Source organism: Phoca vitulina, unplaced genomic scaffold (assembly GCF_004348235.1).
Source record: "Phoca vitulina isolate PV1807 unplaced genomic scaffold, GSC_HSeal_1.0 scaffold19, whole genome shotgun sequence".
In the NCBI taxonomy this organism is placed as follows: domain Eukaryota; kingdom Metazoa; phylum Chordata; class Mammalia; order Carnivora; family Phocidae; genus Phoca; species Phoca vitulina.
The window spans coordinates 28,509,961-28,527,838 of record NW_022589722.1 but is presented as its reverse complement, the minus strand read 5'-3'; the positions used below and the strand labels follow the sequence as shown (position 1 = coordinate 28,527,838).

Here is a 17,878-nt window from a genome sequence, read left to right as displayed (position 1 = left end):
GGGGGGGGCGGGGGGATGCTATACTGAGTGTTTCGATTTGCATTTCTCTTACTTACAAAAAGATCCTCACTCTTGCTTACATATTAAGGGGCAGTTTTGCATGTGTATGAACTGGCTTTGGCCCCTTTTGTGTCGTTGGTTGTCTTCTTGATTCCTGGGAGCCCTTTAGAGGTTCGGAAAAATCGGACCTTTGGGATCCGACGGGGACAAAACTTACCCCAAGTTGTCCCTTCCATTTTGGATTTGCTGTTGGGATTTTGGGGGAGGACACTGGAGCAGTCAGGCTTTTTCAAGGAGTCAAAAGTACTCTTCTTTTATGGCTTCTGGATGGATTTCGTACATAATTAAGAAAACTTTCCCAACTCTGAGGTTATGAAGGAATCCGCCCATGTTTTGTTCTAAATGTTTATGGGGTTTATTGTTTTACATTTGGAGTTTATCCTGGGGCATGTTCTGAGATGTGAACCCAGCCTCTATTCCAGTTGCCCAACACCTTAGAAGACTGATTTTACTGGGGCGCCTGGGTGGCTCAGTCGTTAAGCGTCTGCCTTCGCCTCAGGTCATGATCCCGGGGTCCTGGGATCGAGTCCCGCATCGGGCTCCCTGCTCCGCAGGAAGCCTGCTTCTCCCTCTCCCACTCCCCCTGCTTGTGTTCCTGCTCTCGCTGTCTCTCTGTCAAATAAATAAACAAAATCTTTAAAAACAATAAAAAAAGAAGACCGATTTTACTTTACTAACTGGGGATCCTGCCTTCATTGGCTATGCAGGGACTTTATGATCGCTGTGATAACCTTTTGTCTCATTGCCCTGTTTGTTCAGACGCTAAGACTGCATTGTTTTTGTTTTCTGGTTTTTGTGTTTTCCAAAGACTGCATTGTTTTAAGTATCAACTTCATAGGATGTTTTAATATCTGAAGAACTTCCAGTCCTTCCTCTTTTTTCCCTCCGTGTCAGAGTTTTCCTATAGGTCTTCGCTTGTTTATTTTGGCATATGAACTTCAGAATCAATTTGTCAAATTCCAAAATCACATATGTATTTTTGCTTTTGTTTCCTTTGCCAGAGAAGACATATCGAGAAATAATGTTTCTACAGCTGAGGTCAAAGAAAGGACTGCCTGTGCTCTTTCCTAGGAATTTTATGGCTCCATGTCTCACAGCTCGGTCTTTAATCCATTTTGAGTTTATTTTTGTGTATGGTGTAAGAAAGTGGTCCAGTTTCATTCTTTTGCGTGTAGCTGTCCAGGTTTCCCAGCGCCATTTACTGAAGAGATTGTCTTTTCCCCATTGCATAGTCTTGCCTCCTTTGTTGGAGATTAATCGACCATATAAGCATGGGTTTGTTTCTGGACTGTTCTGTTCCATTGATTTATGTGTCTATTTTGTGTCAGTTTCCATACTGTTTTGATGACGACAGCTTTGTTGTATTTCTTGAAATCTGAGATTGTGGTACCGCCAAATTTGTTCTTCTTTCTCAAGATTGCTTTGGCTATTCGGGGTCTTTGGTGGTTCCGACACATTTTTAAAAATATTTTATTTATTTATTTGTCAGGGAGAGAGCGAGAGAGGGCACAAGCAGGGGAGAGCGACAGGCAGAGGGAGAAGCAGGCTCCCCTCTGAGCAGGAACCCGATGCGGGACTCGATCCCAGGACCCTGAGATCATGACCTGAGCCGGAGGCAGATGCTTAACTGACTGAGCGACCCAGGCGTCCCGGTTCCATACTCCTTTTAATGCTATTTGTTCTAGGTCTGTGAAAAATGCTATTGGTATTTTGATAAGGATTGCATTAAATCTGTAAATTGCTTTGGGTAGTATGGACATTTGAACAGTATTGGTTCTTCCAATCCATGAGCATGGAATATCTTTCCGTTTGTGTCATCTTTCATTTTTTTCATCAATATTTTATAGTCTTCAGAGTACCAGTCTTTTACCTCCTTGGTTAAGTTTACTGCTAGGTATTTTATTCCTTTTGGTGCAATTGTAAATGAGATTGTTTTAATGTCTCTTTCTGCTACTTCATTATTAGTGTGTAGAAATGCAACAGATTTCTGTATGTTAATTTCTGTATATCCTGTGACTTTACTGAATTCATTTATTAGTTCTAGTAGTTTTTTGGTGGAATCTTTAGGGTTTTCTATATATACTATCATGTCATCTGCAAATAGAGTTTTGCTTCGTTCCTTACCAATTTGGATGCCTTTTATTTCTTTTTCTTGTCTGATTGCTGTGGCTGGGACTTCCAGTACCATGTTGAATGAAAGTGGTGAGAGTGGGCATCCTTATCTTATTCCTGATTGTAGAAGAAAAGCTGTCAGTTTTCCCTATTGAGTATGATGTCAGCTGTGGGTTTTTCATAATGGACTTTATTATGTTGAGATATATTCCCTCTAAACCTATTTTGTTGAGAGTTTTTATCATGAATGGATGTTGTACTTTGTCAAATGCTTTTTCTGCATCTATTGAGATGATCATATGGTTTTTGTCCTTTCTATTGTTAATATGATGTATCATGTTGATTGATTTGTGAATACTGAACCACCCTTGCATCCTGGGAATAAATCCCACTTGATTGTGGTGAATTATTTTTTCCCCGTCACACCCCCCACAATGATTTTTTTATTTATTTTTTATTTTTATTTTTGTAAAGATTTTATTTACTTATTTGAGAGAGAGCGAGCACATGAGAGGGGGGAGGGTCAGAGGGACAAGCAGACTCCCCGCCGAGCAGGGAGCCCGATGCGGGACTCGATCCAGGGACTCCAGGATCATGACCTGAGCCGAAGGCAGTTGCTTAACCAACTGAGCCACCCAGGCGCCTGATTTTTTTAAATATATTGTTGGATTTGGTTTGCTAATATTCTGTTGAGAATTATTGCACCTATGTTCATCACACACATGTTGTGGTGTCTTTATCTGCTTTTGGTATCAGGGTAACGCTGACCTCATAGAATGAATTTGGAAGCTTTCCTTCTTCTGTTTTTTGGAATAGTTTAAGAAGAATAGGTATTGGGGTGCCTGGGTGGCTCAGTTGGTTAGGCGTCTGCCTTTGGCTCGGGTCATGATCCCAGAGTCCTGGGATCGAGCCCCGCATCGGGCTCCCTGCTCGGGGGGTCTGCTTCTCCCTCTTCCTCTGTGCTCTCTCTCTCTCTGAAGTAAATACATTTTTTTAAATCTTAAAAAAAAGAAGAAGAATAGATATTAACTCTTCTTTAAATATTTGGTAGAATTTGCCTGTGAAGCCATCTGGTCCTAGACTTCTGTTTTTTGAGGGTTTTTTGATTACTGATTCGATTTCATTACTGGTAATCTGTCTTTTCAAATTTACTATTTCTTCCTGATTCAGTTTTGGAAGGTTATATGTTTCTAGGAATTTGTCCATTTCTTCTAGGTTGTCCAATTTGTTGGCATATAATTTTCCATGGTGTTCTCATATAATCCTTTGTATTTCTGTGGTATCAATCATTATTTCTCCTCCTTCATTTCTGATTTTATTTGAGTCCTCTCTCTTTTTCTCTTGATGAATCTAGCTAAACGTTTGTCAATTTTGTTTTCAAAATTTTGTTTCAGCTCTTAAAAAGAAAGTCTAGGGGTGCCTGGGTCACTCAGTTGTTAAGTGTCTGCCTTTGGCTCAGGTCATGATCCCAAGGTCCTGGGATTGAGCCCCACATCGGGCTCCCTGCCCGGCGGGAAGCCTGCTTCTCCCTTTCCCACTCCCCCTGCTTGTGTTCCCTCTCTCGCTGTGTCTGTCTCTGTCAAAAAAATAAATAAAATCTTTTAAAAAAGTAAAAAATAAAGTCTAGAGATAGAGAGATAGGATAGAGAGTTTTATATAGTGTAGAACCTTATACATTATTTTATTTACGTCTTCTGAATTCTTATTTATATTTGATCTACTTATTTCTTGGGCTAAGAGAAGGGAATTAAAATCTCTTATTAGTGTGTCTCAATCTATTTATCCTAGCATTCTGTAATTTCTAATTCCTGAAAATTGCTGCAGTGTTATTTGGTACATTGTGAATCATACCCTTTACTTTAGCATTATAAATGGCCCTTCTTGGGCTCATTTAGTGGGGGTTGGCTTGAATTCTCAGTCTGAGCTTAAGATTATGGGCCCAGCTTTGTTTTTGTTTGTATTTGTGTTTCTACCTTTGCTCTTTCTTTTACTTTTAACCATTCAAAATCACTTTGGTGTATATCTCTATCTCTCAAATACAGGATAGAGTTGGGTTTTGCTTGGGATCTAAATCAAACATCTTTTCCTTCATAAAGGTAAGTGAGTTAAGCCTATTTATATATATTGATATCACAGGTGTCTTTGGTCTTTCTGTCGTATTGTGTGTACGTATGTAGATACGTCTTCGCACACATGGGAGGGCTATATTCTTTTTTTTTTTTTTTTTTTTAAGATTTTATTTATTTATTTGAGACAGAGAGAATGAGAGAGAGAGAGCACGTGGGAGGGGGGAGGGTCAGAGGGAGAAGCAGGCTCCCTGCTCGGCAGGGAGCCCGATGCGGGACTCGATCCAGGGACTCCAGGATCATGACCTGAGCCGAAGGCAGTTGCTTAACCAACTGAGCCACCCAGGCGCCCGGGAGGGCTATATTCTTTATTCTTTCACTGTGTTTAAGAAAAAAAAAAGAAAGCCCCTCTGATATTTGGGAAAGCTTGTTATTTTTGTTCTAGTGGCTACATTTATATTTACACCTTTATATAATACTCTTAGTTTCTTCTTTTTTTAGACAGTATTGTTTCTCTTCTATGAACAATAAACTTAACTTGTTTCCTCTTTCTTGTTTCCCTTTCTCTTGTCGCTGTCCCATTTCAGCTGACCCTGTACTGAGCGATAAGTCATATCTTCTTTCCTTCCTAATCCTTCCAGCAGCTCTTGGTCAGGTGGGGCTCACGACAGTTGCCATTTCGTAGTTAGGCACTTACGCAAAAACCTGAAGAAGTATCAGCAGCTGGGGAGAGCATTCTGGAGACAGCAGTGAAGCACTTTTGCAAAATGCTGCATGGCCCACACATGACGCTGCAGGAGGTGATCCTGTGTGGGAAAACCCTGAGATCGACAGGCGCACGCTCTCCCGACCAGGTGCCCCTTGGTTAGGTGATTTTAAAATCTGACTAAACCATTTTTTTCCAGATAAAAGTCCTGCATGATAAGAAAGCAGAGTGACATTGTTTAATTGGCAGCATTTTAGGTTTTTTTAGTGGGCACATCACATAACGATGCATCTTACTAGATTCAGTAAAATAGGGCAGTGTTATCCTTCTTATTGCCGCCTTTGTACTTTGAATACGCTTAAACTTTTACTGTTGGATTTTTAGCTCTTACCGCTTGCAATTAAAGATGAGGTAAGCACAGAGCTCGTTCCACTTTCGACCTCCTTTCCCCCTTGCCTACCAAGTTTTGGGTAGTTGTATCATTTCCATGTTGTCTGGCTAGATAACATTTTCATTCCATCTGTCATCTTTGTTCCTACCCTTTCTTGGGGGAATATATTCAGTCCTCTTATTACAGTTGAATATATTCAGCTGAATATATTCAGTCCTCTTATTACAGTTCTTTCAAGCACCACTTGGTTGAATGAAGTTGATTCCTCGGTTTTCCTCAGAGGAGCAATCTTGCCGAAGTCATACTTCAAAGCTGTTGGCGTGTAATCTTTATATGTATTTATTTTTTAAAAAGATTCTATGTTTTCATTTGAGAGAGAGAGAGAGAGAACGAGCCAGAGAGAGGGGCAGAATAAGAGGGAGAAACAGACTCACTGAGCCCGATGGAGGGCTCGATCCCAGGACCCCAGGATCATGACCTGAGCTGAAGGCAGAAGCTTAACCAACTGAGCCACCCAGGTGTCCTATAATCTTTATATTTAAAGAACAACATGGCTCTAGGTTTATCTTTGGCTCAAACTTTCTTTCCCTGATGACCCTGTAGGTGTTGCCCCACTATCTTCTGTCTTTAAACGCTGCTGTGGCGAAATCAGATGGCAGCCTGATTCTCCATCCTTCGTTGATGGCTTGGGCTTTGTATGTAGCTATCCAAAGATTTATCATGGTACCTTTAGAGCCCAGTGATTTTACCGTCCTATGTCTTGGGATTTACCGTTCTGGGTCACTGTTCTCTAGTACATGCTGTGCCTTTTCAATTCATGAAATCGGGTCTTCCCCTATTTGGGGAAGGTTTTCCTAAATTATAATTGCAGAGCTTTATTCTATTCATTTGTTTCCATTTCTTCTTCAGGAGGCCTGTTGTACATGTGTTGGGCCTCCTCTGCAATCCGTTCCATCTTGTTTTTTGGTTCTTTGATCTCTTTGAATATTTCTGCTGGATTTTGTTGACTTTTTCTTACTTTAATCTTCATATCTCTTCCTGTACTTTGTCTGGAGTCTGTTCTCCTGTGTAATTGCTTGTCGTTTAATCTTTATTTCTGAAGTAGTCTTGTATTTTCCTTCTAGTTCTTTCCTGAGGTCTGTCAGTTCTCACATCACATGTCATCCTCATGTCTTGCTGTCACTTTGCCTGACCATTTCTTCTTCGGCTCTTGTATTTCTGCATTTTGGTCTGCCTTCATAACTGGAATTACTTTTTAAAGTTTTTTTTTTTTTTTTTTTTAATTCATGCTATAATTTTGTATTAGGATTTTTATCTGTTTTATGGAAAATTTTTTTTTAAAGATTTTATTTATTTGACAGAGAGACACAGCGAGAGAGGGAACACAAGCAGGGGGAGTGGGAGAGGGAGAAGCAGGCTTCCTGCAGAGCAGGGAGCCCGATGTGGGGCTCGATCCCAGGACCCTGGGATCATGACCTGAGCCAAAGGCAGACGCCTAATGAGTGAGCCACCCAGGCGCCCCTGTTTTATGGGAATATTTTTATGGTGAATTTTCCTTATACATAAGAGAACATTAGTATTTCTTTCCCTTTTCATTCTTGGAGCATCTTTGTATGGACACTGTTTATTTTTTTTATTCCTTTAACTGTTTGTTTTTTTTTTTAAATATTCAAATTGGTTGAATTTTCCTGGATCAGCATTTAATAGGAGGCTTTGGTGGAAATTGGGAGAGAGGCCAGGCTAGTTCTCTCTGTTTCTCTGTTTTTATGGAAAAGGATTATTCCTTTAAAATATGACCTTTCTTGGGGTGCCTGGATGGCACAGTTGGTTAAGTGTCTGATTCTTGGTTTCGGGTCAGGTCCTGAGCTTGAGCCCCGTGTTGGGCTCTGCACTTAGCATGGAGTTGACTTGGGATTTTCTCTCCCTCTCCCTGCCCCTCCTGCTGTGCGCTTTCTTTATCTCTCTCTCAAATAAATAAATCTTTTAAAAAATAATAAAAAATAAAATATGACCCTTCTCTGGATCCACTGCCCTTTTGCCTCACAGAACCCAGCTGGCTTAAAGGGGCCAACTGCCTCCAAACTTGAACTCTCCTGGTTCGTTCAGGCTACAGCTCACTCTCTGACTTATTCATCTTCCTTTTAGAAGCGGTGATTTCTGCGATCTTCCACTTCTGGGCTCCTCTGCATGCTGTTCCTCCCCAGCTCACTGCTGTTTCTGCTGGACTCAGGTGCTTTGGGCCTCACTCACATGTGAGTTGGGGTTTATGGGTTTTTCATGCCCCTAGTTTCGCTGAAACTGTAGCTTGTGGTTTATTTTCTCTTTCCCCTGTTGCTCTGTATGACATCAGCAGAGGAGGAAAGATTCAGAACCAAGAATCTGCCCTATTCCTATTGGAAAAACAAGTCTCCACCTCCCTCATTTTGTTGGTAATATCTCCCAAAGAGCAAGCCACTGCCTTCCTGATTTCTGGCTTTAGAACATCTTACAGGCTTTGGAAAAGAAACATTTTATAATCTCTGCTCTGAAAACATCCATTTTTACAAGGATCACCTTCTAGTAACTGTAACTACTACTTCTTGAATAGAAATATTTATTTATGCCCTGAAAGATGGGAGGGGGGTGTGGGGGCAGGACAGCGGACGCTTCAGGCAGGATTTTCAAGCTCTAGGTATTGATTCTTCCCGCCAAGGAGGGTCTGAGCTCCTGATCCTGTCCTGTCTCCAGAAGTATCCCTGCTTTCAACTTGGTAGACTCTTCCCTCATCTCTTTCTCTCTTTTCCCCTGTGTGTGTGTGTGTGGGGGGGGGGGGTTGACATGACAAGAAGTCCAGGGTGGACTAGCTTCAGGCATAGCAGAATCCAGGTGTAAAGATGATGTCATCATGCATCTCTTTCTCTCCATCTCTTGGTTTTGCTTGCCTCTGGGCCAGCTTCATTCTCAGGCAGGCTTCTCCCCTCCTGACTCCTGGCTCAATCTTAGCACCTCCCTGAGAAAGCATGTGACTCTGCTTGGCTTGGATTTGGGTTACGTGTCCTCCCTGAGCTACTCACTGTGGCCAGGAGAACGTGGCACAGTCATTAGGCAGACTTGAATCGTGTGCATACCCCAAGAACTAGAGAGGGGGATCTGTGGGGCAGAGGTAGTTCCTCAAAGGAAATCAGGGTACTGTTATCAGAAGAAGGGGGAATGGATGCTGGGCAGGCAAAGCCAGCAGACAGCCACCCCATCTCCACTGGGAAACCCCAGTGCAAATGACATCTAACCATTTTCTCTTGCCATGCAGAGAGGCCCACCGAGGCACGTTCTCCATGGAGCTGCCATTTCAGTGATACTCCAGGCAGTGTGTGTGACCCGAGGGTGGCTCTGAGACTCCAGGACAGAGGGACATAGAAAGGGGGTGTTGTGGAATAAATGGTGGCCTCAAAGGAGATACGTTGTGTCCTACCCCCTGCAACATGTGACTGTGACCTCCTTTGGAAAAAGGGTCTTTGCAGGTGTTATTATGTTAAGGATCTTGAGATGAGGAAATGATCCTGGATTAGCCAGGTGCAGGCCATAGTCCAGTGACAAGTGTCCTTACAAGAGACAGAGGAGGAGAAGAACGCACATAGGAGAAGGCCGCATGAGCCCAGAGGCAGAGACTGGAGGAAGCGACCACAAGCCCAGGAGGGCCTGGAGCCACCAGAAACTGGAAGGAGCAAGAAACGATTCTCCCCTAGAGCTCAAGAGGGAGTCGGGTCCTGCCGACACCTTGGTTTTAGACTTTTACTCTCCAGAGCTGTGAAAAAATAGGTGCCTGTTGTGGTCATTGGTTTCAGCAGCTACAGGAAACCAATATGGGGAAGCTGATCAGAGTCGAGAGTCGGGTCCCTCTTCAGTTTCCTTGGTTTTGTGGTTTGCGACTTCTGCTGGGCTGCCTGCCTCCTGAAGCATCTCAAGGAAGACCTGGGGGTGGGGCAGTCCTCGCAGGGGGGGCAGGAAGAGCTCCCTGAGGGCGTCAGCTCCAGCCTCTACGGCTGTGTGACCCTGGCCAAATCCCTTTCCCTCTCTGGGCCTCTGGGAGCCAGTCAGCACCCATCCCGGCGGCAAGCGTTTCGGCGTGGACCGTATCTGACCATCACCATGACTCTGCTCTGTTTGGGTCACGGTCCAGCAGCACCGGGCTGAGCTGGATGGACACGGGAGCCGGGGGAAGGTCAGAGGTGGAGTGCCCCTACTGTGGGCCATCAAGGAGTGACAATGTTCGGGCAGAGGAGCCATTTCTAGGCACTTGGGCCCTCGCTGATGCTCCTGACGGCGGGGGGAGGGCCCACAAAGCTGGTGGCGAGGGCCCAGCCAGCCGGGGGTGGTCAGGCCTTTGGCCCTTTGACCCACCAGCTGTGTGCGTCTCACCCTCACTTCCTGCCTGAGATGGATCGTGGGGGGGTCCTCAGAGGAGCTCAGAGCAGGGAAGTGGCCACAGTCAACAAGCTAACTGGAAACACCTCCCTGTTGCAGGGGGTGGGGGCAGTGGGAACATGCCAGGCGCTGCTGAAAAGGGCCAGGACTTGGGCCGCAGCTGCGAGGCCCATCCCGGGGGGCCAGGAGCATGCTTTGGACCTGAGGTCACACGGGTATTGGGCTGTGGCCAACTTGGCCCTGTGCACAGTTTCTATTCCTGGGTTTTGGGCTCCAGGACCAAATACGGCACTGCTTGGGACTGGCACCCTCCACTGGGGCAGGCGCGGGCTCAGGTGGCACATCCAGCCGCCCCAACAGGCCCAGACCCCACCCCACACCACGGAAGAGCCAGATCACCCCAACACCGCGGGGCCCCCTGGGCGGCTGGGACCTCGATCTGTCCAACTCTCTGTCCGCTCCTCAGTGTGGTTCACATTGGGTTAAAAATACCCAGGACCAAAATAGCCTCTCCTTGCAGGGGAAAACCAGGGCAGGGCAACACAAGGTTCTTGATTTCTCTTGGCTCTGCCGCTCACGACCCAGCTGGGGGATCCCAGGCTGCTCACCTGACCTCCAGCCCCGCTGCTCATGGCTCCTTCGGTCACTCGCCGATTTGCTAACTCACTGACTTGCCCACTCTTTAATTCGCTCCTTCATTAATTCACTCGCTAATCATTCATCGATTCGCGCGCTCATTGATTCGCTCCTTCATTGACTCGCTTCCTCCTTCACTTACTCACCCACACGCTGAGTCACTCGCTCACTCGATATTTACTGACTGCACACCCAGCGCCATCTATTTAGATGCTGAGCAAAACGCAAAAAATACCCATCCCCGTGGAGTGACGTTCCACATAAATAACCCGCACAAACAAGTACAAGATGTCCCGTATGCTAGATGAAGCACCGGGGACAGTGAACTCCACAGGAGGCCATGAAGTGACAGGGGAGGTGGGACTCTCGGGGCTGGGAGGCCCCCCAGGAAGATGATTTCTGAGTGAGGACCAGAGGGAGGTGAGGGGAGGAGCCAGGTGAACAGCTGGGGGAAGGGTGTTCCAAGCAGAGGGAACAGCATACACAGAAGCCCTGAGAAGGCAATATGGGGGGGGCGGGGACGGGTTTGAGAAAGAGCGAGCAGGCCGGGCGTGGCTGGGGTGGAGCAGACGACGGGGAGAGACGCGGGGTGTAAGGCCAGGGGCGGGGGACACGCAGGACCTGGGGGACCTGGGCCTCCCACATCACCGAGGGTCTCACAGACAAATGACATGGCCTGGCTTGTGTCTTCGGAGTGTCCCTCTGGCCGCCGGGGGAGTGAGTCCGTGAGGGAGCAGATCAGGGAGAGGGCAAGTCAGTTTGTGTGGGCCTACTGTGTGCCAGGCACTGAGCCGGGCTCTGGCAGGGGGAGGGGGCGCAGGCCCCCGTGGCGCTTACGGAGGCCCATCTGGCCACGGCCCTTCCATCAGTGTCCGCTCTCCAGGAAGCCACCTTCACTGGCTCCGTTGGACCCTTTGCTCCATTTCAGCTGTCACCAGCGTCGTCCTTGTCTGTTTCCAGATCGTTCCCCCCCACACACTGAGAGCTCCCCTGGGGCGGAGCTGCAACCTCGCTCTTCCCTTCTCCCAAGCACCCTCCCTGTGGGGCCGAGAGAGCCAGTGAATCAATGAACAAGTGACCCTGTATGGCTGGGGGATGAGGCCTCCGTGAGCCCGCCACCCTCCTCACTCTGTGTCTCCCCGTCTTTTGCAGATGGATTTGTGGGCACGGAGAGTGTGTGGAAGGGCCGTGTTCCTGTTGGCAGAGGAGCCTGGCTGCTGAGCCAGGGCGTGTCTCCCGGAGGGCCGCCGGGCTGCCGGATCCCCACCTCGCCGCCATGGGCCGCCCAGGCTGGTCAGTTACCAGCCAGTGACGTCAGCGCAGTTCCCAGCCCTCCACTGGGAGGGCACGCCGAAGGCTCGAGTCCCAGCCTCCCGGCACCACTCGCAGGCTGTGAGACCTGTCTGTCCTGGGGAGGGGTTGACTCTGGCCCCCGTCAGCCCCCAGGCTGCACGGTCCCTCCACCCCGCTGTGTGTCCACGTTTCCTGGCCTCTAAAGTAGAAATGATCCAACCGCCCCTGGGGTTACGGAGAGCCAGAGGGGGTGTGTATGGGGCACCAAGATTTTAGAAGACGCTGAGTAAACGGTGGCCGGGATTCTGTGAATAGTGAGAACAGCCCAGGTGAATGTGCACCGAGTCCCCAAAGTGCCGGGCACGTGCCCACATCCCCTGCACCATTTCTCTCCCAGGCAGGACGGTACAGTGTTGAGAGAGTAGACTCTGGAGCCAGGTGGCCTGGCTTCAAGCCCCCACCCCGCCACTTGCCTGCCGCGGGACCGTGTGTGAGTTACCAGACTTCTCGGTGCCTCGAGGTCCTCACCTGTGAGATGGGGGTGATGATCGCCACTGCATAGGGCGGCCGTGAGGGTTCAGCCAGTTAAATGTGTCTGACGTCCCCGTCAGGCCACCTGGCACATGTGTGGTGATGGTCAACCCTTTAGTGGGCTCCAGTGTTCTTGCCCTGGAAGTGTGAGCTGAGTGAGTTGCCCCAGGGCTTAGCTGCTTCAGGCAGACTTCAGGTCCCATGTCTCCCAGGTGCTCCCGTAGCCCTGCCCTTGGGGACAGAGCCCAAGCCTGTTTCCTTTCCCCAGCCACCTGCTGGGCCCCCAGGATGTTCTTGGCTGCTGGCCAGGTGGACATCACCAGGAGAGGGTGAGGGTCGAAGGGCAATAGTCCTAGGCTCCAGACCTGTGTCTATAAGAAGCACGGTCCAGGGCAGGGGCTGGGGAAGCCAGGCGCCCAGGAGACTCCATTGTGTCTGAGACAAGGGCTTTAGGACCCAGCATGCATCCCCGTGTGCCTGGAGCCCACCCGCCCTGCAGGCTTGCCTGCCAGCCCCTTAGCACGCCCATGCCCAGGCCGGCTCAAGCCCCAGGCTTTTCTGCTGAAAGGCCCCAAGGCTACTTGGCAGTCTGCCCTCTTGGAGCAGCTCCAGGCCTGGCTTGTGGAACTGAATAGGGCTAAGGGGTCCGTGGGCTAGGCCTCGAATCACGGGCTGCCAGTGGCCTGAGGGGCCCAGGCATCACTGGACAGAGAGGCCCGTGGGCCACGTGGCAGAGGCATCGCTTCTGAGAACCTCGCCTGTGCCAGACCCTGGCCTGGGCCCGCGAAGGCCATATGCTGTAGGTAGCACTGGCTCAGGCGTCGGGAAGCTCCCAGGTGTGTCACAGAGAGCAAAGGGACTCTGCCCAGACTGCGGCCTCTGGCCCCCCGTTCCCGTTTCGCAGGTGAGGAAGGGGGTGGGACTCAGGGCCAGGAGGCCCGTGGGCTTTGGGAAGCCGGCATTGGCCGTAGCTGGTGCTTGTGGGAAGTGTTTTTCGGGCGAACGATGCCAGCAGTCTGCCCGAATGTGATGCTCGTCTCTTGCAGACCGGCCAGTTCGTGCTGCGGCCTCCTGGCGTCATCCGGGGAGAACATGTCCAGGCCCCCTGAGTGCCTGCTGCGGCTGCGCCGGGGAGCCCCGAGGCAGCGCGTCTGCACCCTGTTCATCATCAGCTTCAAGTTCATGTTTTTCGTCTCCATCATGATCTACTGGCACATCGTGGGAGAGCCCAGGGGCCAAAGAGAGTTCTCTAACTTGCCTGCCGACGTCCCCTGCCCCCGACTGGGGCCCCCTACGCTGCTCTCCAGCACCCCGCCTCCGGGCAACATCTTCTTCCTGGAGACCTCAGACCGGACCAACCCCAACTTCCTATTCATGTGCTCGGTGGAGTCGGCCGCCAGGGCCCACCCCAAGTCCCGGGTGGTGGTCCTGATGAAGGGGCTACCCGGCGGGAACGCCTCCCTGCCCCGGCACCTGGGCCTCTCGCTCCTGGGCTGCTTCCCCAACGTCCACCTGCTCCCGCTGGACCTGGAGGAGCTGTTCCGGGACACGCCGCTGGCGGCCTGGTACGCGGCCCGGCAGCGCCGCTGGGAGCCCTACCTGCTGCCCGTGCTCTCCGACGCCGCCCGGATCGCGCTCCTGTGGAAGTTCGGCGGCATCTACCTGGACACGGACTTCATCGTCCTCAAGAACCTGCAGAACCTGACCAACACGCTGGGCACTCAGTCCCGCTACGTCCTCAACGGTGCCTTCCTGGCCTTCGAGCGCCACCACGAGTTCATGGCGCTGTGCATGCGCGACTTCGTGGCCCACTACAACGGCTGGATCTGGGGCCACCAGGGCCCGCAGCTGCTCACGCGCGTCTTCAAGAAGTGGTGCTCCATCCGCAGCCTGGACGAGAGTCACGCCTGCCGCGGCGTCACCGCCCTGCCCTGCGAGGCCTTCTACCCCATCCCCTGGCAGGACTGGAAGAAGTACTTCCAGGAGATCAGCCCCGAGGAGCTGCACCGGCTGCTCAAGGCCACCTACGCTGTCCACGTGTGGAACAAGAAGAGCCAGGGCACGCGCCTTGAGGCCACGTCCCGGGCGCTGCTGGCCCAGCTCCATGCCCGCTACTGTCCCACGACGCATGAGGCCATGAAGATGTACTTGTGAGGGGCCCGCCGGGCCACCCTCCCTGCACCACCAGGCGCCCTGACGGAGAAGGGCTCCCGGCCACCTTTCCTGGTGCGGGCGAGACGGGAGGGCCCGGGAGAGGGAGGCCAGAGTTGCCGCAGCCTCGGATTCGGGCAGGCTCGGGGGAGCGTGGGGAGCTGTTGGCCCCAGAGGTGTGCCTGGAGGATGCGCTGCAGGCCCCCGGATCCACTCCCTTCAGGGTGAGGCCAGTGGGACACCCCTGGGCCGGTGTGCTTTCTCAGGGGGGAGGCAACAAGTGGGGGGGGTGGGCCCGCCAGAATCAGCTGGAGTGAGCCAGGGGAGCATCTGGGTCTTCCGGACAACACACCAGAGCCGTGCGCGTCAAAGCGGCTTCCAGGACGTCACAGGGAGGCCAGGCTGCTGGGGGCCGAGGTGCCCACAAAGAGAACATGGATGGAGAAGCCCCAGACAGGGGTAGGAAGGAGAGGGGAGCTCCTGAGGAAAGGGGGGAGGCCGCAGGGGTGCACGCCCAGCCTCATGAGCCTGGGTTGGGGGGGCAGGGTGCTTTGCTCTTCTCTGCCTTTAGTTTCTTCTTCAGAGGAGCGGGCCTGGGGAGCCCTCTGGGGGAGGCTTGCCTGCTCGCCCCGTTCTCGCTCCTTTCCAGAGACGTTGCAGGGGTGCCGTGTGCCAGCCGGCCACTCCAGGGCGTGGCGGCGTGGAGTTCTTTTGGCTCAGGAAAAGCATTTTAAGAAAACCACCCCCCACCCTGCCCACAATAAACACGGGATAATAAACATAATAAAAGCAACTCCTTGACACCGAGTGCTTGGTGGTTGATAAAAGGAATCCACTCCCACAAGCCCGCATTAGCCCCATTCTGGAGATGGGGAAGCAGCTGGGGGGCCGTGTCATGACATGCTTGAGGTCACTCAGCCCTGCCCGGGAGAGCAGTCCAGGGACCCGGGGGGTGGGGGTGGAGGTGGGTTGGGGGACCGAGCCAGACACCCCAGGAGCCCATTACCGGAGTAGGGGCATGCTGCCCCCAGGCCTAGGGTAGAGGGGGAGGTGTTAGGGCCTGTGGGGTCCCTCCTGGCCCAGATCCTGGGGAAGACCAGAGGTGCTGTACTGGCAGCCGCAGGGCTGGGCTGGAGGAAAATGCTCTCTGCCAGGTGCGGCCCCAGCTGGTTCATGCTGAGGAAGCCCTCTCTGAGAGCTGGGCATTCTAGCCAGGCCGGAGAAGCCCTTCCCTGAGGGACCAGGGGTGGGCAGGCTGCTCTTTGGCAGCCGAGGGGGAGATGTTTAGAGACCTCTGGATTCTGACCTTCTTAGGCAGCCTAGTTAGGAAGTGAGCTCCCCAGCTCTAGGGGTATTCAAGAACAGGTGATATTTTGATGACGACAATGGATTCCATGTCAGTTATTTCTCCAACCACAACATCATTCACCCGTTTTTTAAAAATATTTTATTTATTTGAGAGAGGGAGTGAATGAGAGAGAGAGCGCACAAGCAGGGGGGAGGGGCCGAGGGAGAAGGAGAAGGAGGCTCCCCGCTGAGCAGGGAGCCCAACCCAGGCCTCCATCCCAGGACCCTGGGATCATGACCCGAGCCAAAGGCAGACGCTTAACCGACTGAGCCACCCAGGCGCCCTAACTATATATACTTAAGCAAGTAAGACAGATGCCCCCATAGGCTGAAGGCTTGTGTAATCAGTCACTTGGCCATGGCATGTGAGTGCCTACTAGGCACGAGCGTGCAGAGAGGACAGTGTCACCCGCTCACCCTCAGAGCCTCTATGGTTCCCTATTGCCTAACTTGGGCTGGATTACAGGTCCGCCCTGGTCCTGCCCTCTCCAGCCTTGGGCATTGCCCTGCACTCATGCTTAACTGCATAATTTTTTTTTCTTCCCCAGAGAGAAAGAGCCCGTACTTGCTTGGGAGCGAGGGGGCAGGGCAGAGAGAATCTTAAGAATCTTAAGCAGAGGGGCGCCTGGGTGGCTCAGTCGTTAAGCGTCTGCCTTCGGCTCAGGTCATGATCCCAGGATCCTGGGATCAAGCCCCGCATTGGGCTCCCTGCTCCGCGGGAAGCCTGCTTCTCCCTCTCCCACTCCCCCTGCTTGTGTTCCCTCTCTCGCTGTGTCTCTCTCTCTCAAATAAATAAATAAAATCTTTAAAAAAAAAAAAAAAAAAAGAATCTTAAGCAGACTCCATGCCCAGAGCAGAGCCAGACGCGGGGCTCGATCTCACAACCCTGAGATCATGACCTGAACCAAAACCAAGAGTTGGATGCTTCCCCGACTGAGCCACCCAGGCGCCTCGAAACTGCACATTCTTGACTCTTCTCCCTCCGCTAATGGCCACATGTTGATACTCTGTGCGTACACTGCTGCGCAATGCCCTTCCCAGCCATCTTCACCAACAGACTCCTCCTGTTCCTTCCCATAAGGCTGACGTCCCCTCCAGGAAGCCTTCTCTGACTGCCCTTCCTCCAGCCCCACAGCTCCTAAGCATCTCCCTTGACTATTGGGTTCTTGACCTGTTTCCCCAAAGATCTTGAAGGGCAGAGCCATGCCAAAGCCCTCTCAGGGCTATTCCTGGGTTTGGTCTCAGGCTCCCAGGGGGGCGCATCCGTGTCACTTTGAGCGGGGGACTTCAAGGAGTTCCCAGCAGTCCATGCAGAGCGGAGGGACCGACTCTGGACCAACTCTGGGAGCATCAGCAAGATCACTGGGCCCTCGGCCACCCCTGACACCTAACGCAGGGGCCCTGGCCAGGCTGGAGTAGCCGAAGCCAGTTCTGTCGGAACACAGCTTGGCCAAATGTTTACAGACCTTCTCAGAGGACCTCATTCTGGAAATGGGGCCCAGAAGGGAGCCTTGGCCCCAGACTCTCCTCACATCATGCCAGGCAGGGCCAAGAATGGGAGAAGTCTCAGATGTTCCTGGCATCCTTTCTCTGAGGAAATGAGCAGGCAGGGGAATGCAGGGGGGCACAGAAGTGACTTTTCCTCTCTCGTGTTTCACGAAGGACCCTCCATCCATCAACCTGACAGTTGGGAGGGGGAGGGCTGTACCTCGCTGAGCCTGCCCCACGCCTAGCCTCTTAATGCATCAGATAGAAACCAGTCAGGATCCCCCTGGCCAGAAATAGCAGCAGCAGCCTGGAGAAAAGAGGCTGAGGGGATGGGTGTGGGCGGGCAGAGGGAAGGTGGAAAGGCTGATTCATCTCCCAGCTGTGGGGCCACAAAGTGCCACCCTCACCACGAGCCCTGCGGACCCCAGCCTCTGCCCATCCTGGTGGAGTGTTCTTGGCCCTCTTTTGGTCTGGGAGGAATGGTCCTAATGCCCAGGGCAGAGCGGGGAGCGTGAGGATCCCCCTTCCTGCCTCCTGGCCTCTGTGCCCTGGCCAGGGCCGTGCCTTGTTGCCTCTCGGGCAGAAGTGGATGGGACCAGCCTCCTCGCATGGTTGTGGCGATTGAACGGGCCAGCAGGGCACCTGGCACGGAGCACAGTATATATAACACCCCCCCAAGTGCTATGTGGGGAAACT

The 17,878-nt window shown here is 51.7% G+C and overlaps 1 protein-coding gene across 3 annotated transcripts in view; it reads left to right on the top strand.

The window, feature by feature from the left end:
* A4GALT (alpha 1,4-galactosyltransferase (P blood group)) overlaps positions 1–15,193 on the top strand; it is a 24,794-nt gene extending 9,601 nt beyond the window's left edge. The window contains exons 1-3 of one of the 3 annotated variants that reach the window (XM_032416892.1): positions 7,491–7,587; positions 11,525–11,665; positions 13,243–15,193. In XM_032416892.1, the coding sequence (XP_032272783.1) occupies positions 13,289–14,350 (1,062 nt within the window). In that variant the 5' untranslated portion in view covers positions 7,491–7,587; positions 11,525–11,665; positions 13,243–13,288 and the 3' untranslated portion in view covers positions 14,351–15,193. Of the gene's footprint in view, positions 1–7,490; positions 7,588–11,524; positions 11,666–12,667; positions 13,101–13,242 lie in introns of those variants that run through there. The other 2 variants (XM_032416891.1, XM_032416893.1) reach the window with 2 other exon arrangements.
* The last annotated feature ends 2,685 nt before the right edge of the window (positions 15,194–17,878 follow it).